This window comes from Sorghum bicolor, chromosome 10, assembly GCF_000003195.3.
Source record: "Sorghum bicolor cultivar BTx623 chromosome 10, Sorghum_bicolor_NCBIv3, whole genome shotgun sequence".
NCBI classification, from domain to species: Eukaryota; Viridiplantae; Streptophyta; class Magnoliopsida; order Poales; family Poaceae; genus Sorghum; species Sorghum bicolor.
In genome coordinates this window covers 591,842-597,841 of record NC_012879.2, presented here as the reverse complement: position 1 = coordinate 597,841, position 6,000 = coordinate 591,842, and the positions used below count along the sequence as shown (strand labels likewise).

The following is a 6,000-nucleotide window of genomic DNA, read 5'->3' as shown; positions in this document are numbered from 1 at the left end:
TTTAAAAGAAAAGAAAAACTTATCAGTCTACCCTATAGTCTTTGTGCTTACCGAGATCTCTCTCCATGTAGTAGCTGACTGAATAAAGCATCTGAACATATCGTTGATCTATACAAGAACAGGACAAAATAGGTAAAACAGGTCAACTCGTACTTGGTGCGAACAAACCATCTGATCAACTAGCTGCACTGCAATGCAGAACTAAGACCAAGTATTAACCATATATAATAGTGTATTCAGATAACAATGTTGATGCAAAGTGATATAAATTAGATACAGTTTTCTTCGCATTTCGCATCTTGTGTACAGGGATAATTACGGTGACTTAACAATGTTGATGCAAACTGAATGATCTGCACACATCACATCCATGTCCTGCACTTAAAATTACAAATGCAATCTGTGTGTTACAGGTGCAGCTGGGCAGGGCCATTCTCTGTTTTTTTTTTTCAACTAGTTTGTACATACACACACACACACACTCCGCCAATGGCATACTGGCAATGGATGGATCACAGCAAACTCGACAGACTGAATCTACACAACACGCACACTCAGATATGGACACACTTCAAGTCTTCAACCACACACAGCAAGTGTTATCTGAATCCTTTTTGGACGTATGTTGTTGCTTCAGCCTCGAGGACTGAACAAGGATGTACATACACCACTAGCACACAAGAATTCAGAACTACCATCTCATCAGTTAGCTTCTCGCTTCCTGCGTCCCAAAGCATCCTGATAATCAGTCAACCAGAAGACATTCATCATGAGTTTAGTTTCCGCCGAGGTCGATGCCAAATACTCGACGACAAATTGAAGTACTGATTGTGGTATCATCCATCTCAAAACTTACCACAGAGCAGGTCCAGGAACCGCTTCAGTGGATTGCTCTGTACTCTGCTGCTCATACTGCTACCTTGGTTTTCCTAGTGAAACGAAAGATACAGGATAAGGGCAATTATAGATAAAGTATCATCGATCCAAGAGGGTGAGCCACAAGGACGAACATCATCATTTAGCCATGCCTGACATGTTTCCTGAACTTAAGCAATTGTAAGAGAGAACATGAATGTGAGTGCACCTGAGTAGTGTTCAGTTGAGAGAATATAGCCTTCACATCTTCAAAAACTGCATCAGGGGATTTGGCGCCATCGATCTGCGTAGAGTACAAAGGGATATATATGTGAAACATGAAAAACTCAATTAAGTGAGATTAGGTTAGTTACAGTTCATATTTACTCTACGAAATTACAAATTTTAGCACAGTGCACGTTTCATGTAAAAACCAGAGCACTTCCTCAATGCTAGTTAAGTTACCTTTCGAAGCTTCCCCCTTTTCTCATAGTACTGAACAACAGGTAGAGTTGACTCCTGGAAAACTTCAAACCGCTTCCTAATAGTGTCAATGTTGTCGTCATCTCTTCCCTGTATGCAGTCAACCAAAAAACAAAACAAAAGTAACGAATGAGACAAAAGCTACAAGCATGTGCTGAGAAAGACAAGAGCAAATAAAACCTGATTCCGGTGTAGAATGCGCCGCTCCAACTCTTCCTTTGGGCAGTCGATGAACAGAATGAACTCAGGCTCAATACCAATCTGGTAACAACAAGACATGGCAAAATTATAGCGCTATTTCTTCCATGATGAAATCGTACATATGGCTGATGTGAATTAGCTCCTTTTATTAGAATCAAAATAAATATAGTATATGCCGATAGGTAGTTCAGAGTCAGGCATCAGGGGAAAAAAAGAGAACAGGCTTACAACACTCTCATATGCTTGGCGGTTCTCTTCGTTCCGAGGAAATCCATCAACAAGGAACTTATCATTTCCACTCTGAAGCATGGCCTTCAGCAGAAGCTTGATGATCAGCTCAGACGGCACAAGTTTTCCTTCATGCATCAGGTTCTTTACCATCGTACTGAGAGAAGAAAAAAAATTGGACATGTCTGAATGGTGCCCACAACATGTATACTCCTATGTGCAGAGCAAGCCGGTTTATAGGAAGAAAGGTTGTTTGTTACCCTTGTTCAGTATCAGATTTAGCTTCTTCACGCAGAAGGTCGCCAGCACTCAGATGGGTGAAGCCAAACTGTTTGACAATGTTGGAACACTGAGTGCCCTTGCCACTGCCTGGGCCACCTGCGCAAAAAAGTTCAGATCATGCCTGTGGTAAAGTACTTGCACGCTACATGTACATTTGTTCAAGGTTTGCTCAAATGATACACAAGCATACCTAGTACAAACACAACCGTTATCTTTTTCCCAGGAGGAAACGACCCAACTTGACTCTGCATCCAACAATCAATCCATTAGCAAGTTCTGGATGACGTTTGTGTGTGAAGACATAAGAAACTAGTATGACTGATGGGGCAGCATTCACAAGTACAGGGAGGGTATTGTCATCAGACTATCAGAGCACCGGATCGTCAGAGTTAGCAGTTGATGATGGATCACATACCTTGATCGCATCTGCCATCTGGGGGCGGCGTGTGGATGATGAACAACAATATGGGTGGGTGAGTAGAAAAGAAGCTCAATTACTGAAATCGACTGAATGCGAAATTAAACCTGTTCCAGATTCCAGAAGATGTTGTGATATGTGAGTGAGTGAACAATAAATAAGATAAAATAAAATAAAATAAAATAAAATAAACAGAGGAAGGTATTCAGACAAGGTGCACATTGGAAGTAACCAAGAATTATTATAAGCAGCTTTGTTTGATTTTATTGGACAAACCAGCACAATCGTCCAATCTTTCTAGTATATGAGTACGAGGCTTCAGGAGCTGGCAGGTTCAAAATTTGCATTTCTTCTCTTTTCATAAATGAAAAAAAAAAACTAAAAGAAACAGAGAAAGAAATTGACGCTGACGACGCGTGGTGTCTGTACTCTGTACTACTAGTAGCTAGAGGCTTCTTCCAAGTGCCACGTACGCAAGGTGAGGTGGTGTAGTCCATCTAGAAATGTCTTTTCTTTCTGCTATTTATTTTTCCCCCTTTTTATATATATTTAGGATATGATCTTTAGAACAAACTTAATTGCATCTTTTGTGATACAGTACTATATAAAATGAAAAAGGGAGGAGAGGAAACAGATAAAATGATTCATTATACCTACTGGAGTACGTGCTAGAAAGAATATCCGAGCAGGAACAAGAAAGCAGGAAATAAATCAAATACATGCAAGTTAGAAATCCATAATTATATACACATGCAACTTAAGAATGAAGCGATGATAGATGAGTGAAGATCTTAGTACCATGCATGTATGCCAGCAGAGGGAGAAGGAGGGATTCTTGATTATGTTGGCCGGCAATGGTGGCGGAGGAGAGGTTTTGGTGTCGGGAGCCCTCCAGAAGAAGCAAAGTGACATACTAGCTGCTACTAGTTGCAGCAAAAGGAGAGGAGGAAGCTGAAAGAGAGGGGCAAAGCTGGGATTCCCATTCAGATTCTGATTCTACTGGGAGAGGAGACCACTGGCAACGACGCGCAGGATCTGGCCCATTCCGTTGCATCCAATCCATTCTTGATTCTTCTTTAGTGCTAAGTAGGAGTATTTACTAGTACTAATAGCTAGTAGTACTTGTCTATGTCCTTTTCAATTTCATCTAATAAATAGATACAACCAAAGGCGTGGGGGATACTGCACAATCTTATATCTAAGCACCCGTCAGGTTCCAATGCGCGTCTTCTGGTTGACCTCTTCTACTTGATTAGTTTCTTTTGCATAGCTGATTAAACTCCCTCGGCTCTAAAATACAGTGGTAACTTCATTCTGAACACCAAAAATATACCTAGTGTTTAATTAAAAAAATCTAACTTTGAAGGGCCAGGAAAAGAATTCTTTATCTTTATGGTATCATATAAGAAATTCTCTCTAAGTAATACACTAATAATATACTCCCTCAGCCCTAAAATATAAAGGATCTAAATTTATTCTAAGTCAAACTATTTTAAGTTAGATTAAATTTATAAAGAAGAGTATTAAAATTTACCGCATCAAATAGATATATTATAAAAATGTATTTCATAATGTATCCAAATAAGCTAATTTGAGATTCTAAGTATTTTTTCTATAAATATGATCAAAATTAATATAGTATCTTATACTTCGTGACGAAGAAAGTAATACCTATTAAATTTGTGCAACTATTTAACGTAAAACTGTTTTTGTCCTGTTTTTTTTGTATTTTAAACATAATTTTTAAATATTACAAGACCGAGGATAGAAGATGAGGACTGGGCGAGGGCAAGCACTACCAAAATAGTGGATTTTTTTTTCTAAAGTTTTTAAATAATAGTAAAACACTATCACTTGATATAGCACATGAAAATCTCGCTAGAAAGCATTTAGTAAGGAAATTTATACAAAATTTTGAATGCTAAAATACTACTCCCTCCAAGATAAAGTATCTTAAGGCCTTGTTTAGTTCGCAAAAATTTTCAAGATTTCCCGTCACATCGAATCTTTGGTCGCATGCATGGAGCATTAAATAAAGATAAAAATAAAAACTAATTACACAGTTTACCTGAAAATTGTGATATGAATCTTAAGTCTAGTTACTCTGTGATTGGACAATGTTTGTCAAATAAAAACGAAAGTGCTACAGTAGCCAAAAAACCAAAATTTTGTGAACTAAACAAGGCCTAAGTCTGATCAAAATTTAAATGATAAAATAATAATATTTATAATATCAACTAAATATCATTAGATTCTTTGTTAATTATATTTTCAAAGTATATCTATTTGATCTCATAAATCTTTATAATTATTTCTATAATTTTAGTTAAACTTGAGATGATGTCTATCTTACTAGAAGAAATCTAAAATTCTGGTTGTGAAGGTATCAGTACCATACCAGCAGCAGATGAGGTGGTGATGAGGTACCTGCTTTTGACAATAGTGGTACGGTGGACAGAAGAGGCATAGGGGAGAAGCCCTGCCCTCGAGAAGAAGCAAAGCAAGAAGCAACGCGGCGGCCGGCGGGATTCCGATTCGATTCCACTGGATTCCGGCCGGGCCTAGAGAACGCCGCAAGAGGCAACGAGGTGGTGATGCATGCACTGGCACTGCACACGCCGAATCCGATGCGTACCACTCTTTTGTCCAGAAACGTAACGTTGTCAACTTTCAGATGTGTCTTGTTCTTTGGACTGTCCAAAGTCCAAACCACCACCGTGTTTTCTGTTTCCCTCCTCTTTTTCTCCGTTCCTGTTTATTAGATCTAGCGTGTGCGAGTTTTCGACTTGTCACAGCTTCGGCCCTCTTTGGTATGGAGTATTAGGCCTTGTTTAGTTCACCTAAAAAACTTATCAAGATTTTCCATCACATCGAATTTTGCGGTACATACATGGAGTATTAAATATAAATGAAAACAAAGACTAATTACACAGTTTGCCTATAAATCACGATACAAATCTTTTAAGCCTAGATACTTCATGATTGAACAATATTTATCAAATAAAAACGTGTCAGAATCAAACAGCTTTATGATCTAAACAAGTAGTTTTGAATTAAGGCATTATCATCGACGTACAGTATATATGGAGGTTTTATATAACCAATGTGCCAAAAGTGGTATAGATATATGATTTTTAACTGCATATGTCTCTTAATCTTTTTTCGAAAGCATGCCTAGCCCGTGCTTCGTCAAGAGAGGTTATAGTTAGTACGAACACGATCTTGCGGTAAACAATGGCAAGATGCCGAGGGCGCCGCACAGACAAATACTTACAAAGATCTTAAACGGTGGTGGAGCTTAGAGGAACGTACTAACTATAGTGCACTAATGTTGCGATGAATGGAGGGCAAGCAAGCTCAGGAGCGCTCATAGTACACCACAGCGACCAGTGCGGCTAGGCACCGGTATCCGGCAGCGATCTAGGAGTCGCCCTCCTCGCAGCTCAAAAGGAGACGACCTGGGTCGGCGATTTGGCAACATTACAAACATGTTCGTTTGAAAATATTGAGATTGAAGTTATCATAGCAAGTAA

At 38.9% G+C, this 6,000-nt stretch overlaps 1 protein-coding gene across 5 annotated transcripts; it reads right to left on the bottom strand.

Annotated features, from left to right (window-relative positions):
* LOC8067908 (UMP-CMP kinase 1) lies at positions 350–3,528 on the bottom strand. Of its 5 annotated transcripts, none has more exons than XM_002436307.2 (10): positions 3,266–3,528; positions 2,465–2,574; positions 2,240–2,294; positions 2,028–2,145; positions 1,768–1,924; positions 1,519–1,599; positions 1,321–1,428; positions 1,085–1,159; positions 857–929; positions 350–738 (listed from the first exon to the last, which is right to left on the bottom strand). In XM_002436307.2, the coding sequence occupies exons 2-10, from the start codon at positions 2,480–2,482 to the stop codon at positions 707–709; spliced, it is 717 nt and encodes a 238-aa protein (XP_002436352.2). In that variant the 5' UTR covers positions 2,483–2,574; positions 3,266–3,528; the 3' UTR covers positions 350–706. The 5 variants fall into 5 exon arrangements, with proteins under 5 accessions (XP_002436352.2, XP_021304736.1, XP_021304732.1 ...); XM_021449061.1 differs by lacking the exon at positions 3,266–3,528 and adding an exon at positions 3,121–3,235; XM_021449057.1 differs by lacking the exon at positions 3,266–3,528 and adding an exon at positions 2,679–3,078.

Bases quoted from the DNA above. Each gene is read 5' to 3' on its own strand.
- LOC8067908 (XM_002436307.2), bottom strand. The intron at 1,600-1,767 runs GTAAGCCTGTTC...TGTTGTTACCAG, and splicing joins GCCAAGCATATGAGAGTGTT to ATTGGTATTGAGCCTGAGTT. The intron at 930-1,084 runs GTGCACTCACAT...TCGTTTCACTAG, and splicing joins CTCAACTGAACACTACTCAG to GAAAACCAAGGTAGCAGTAT.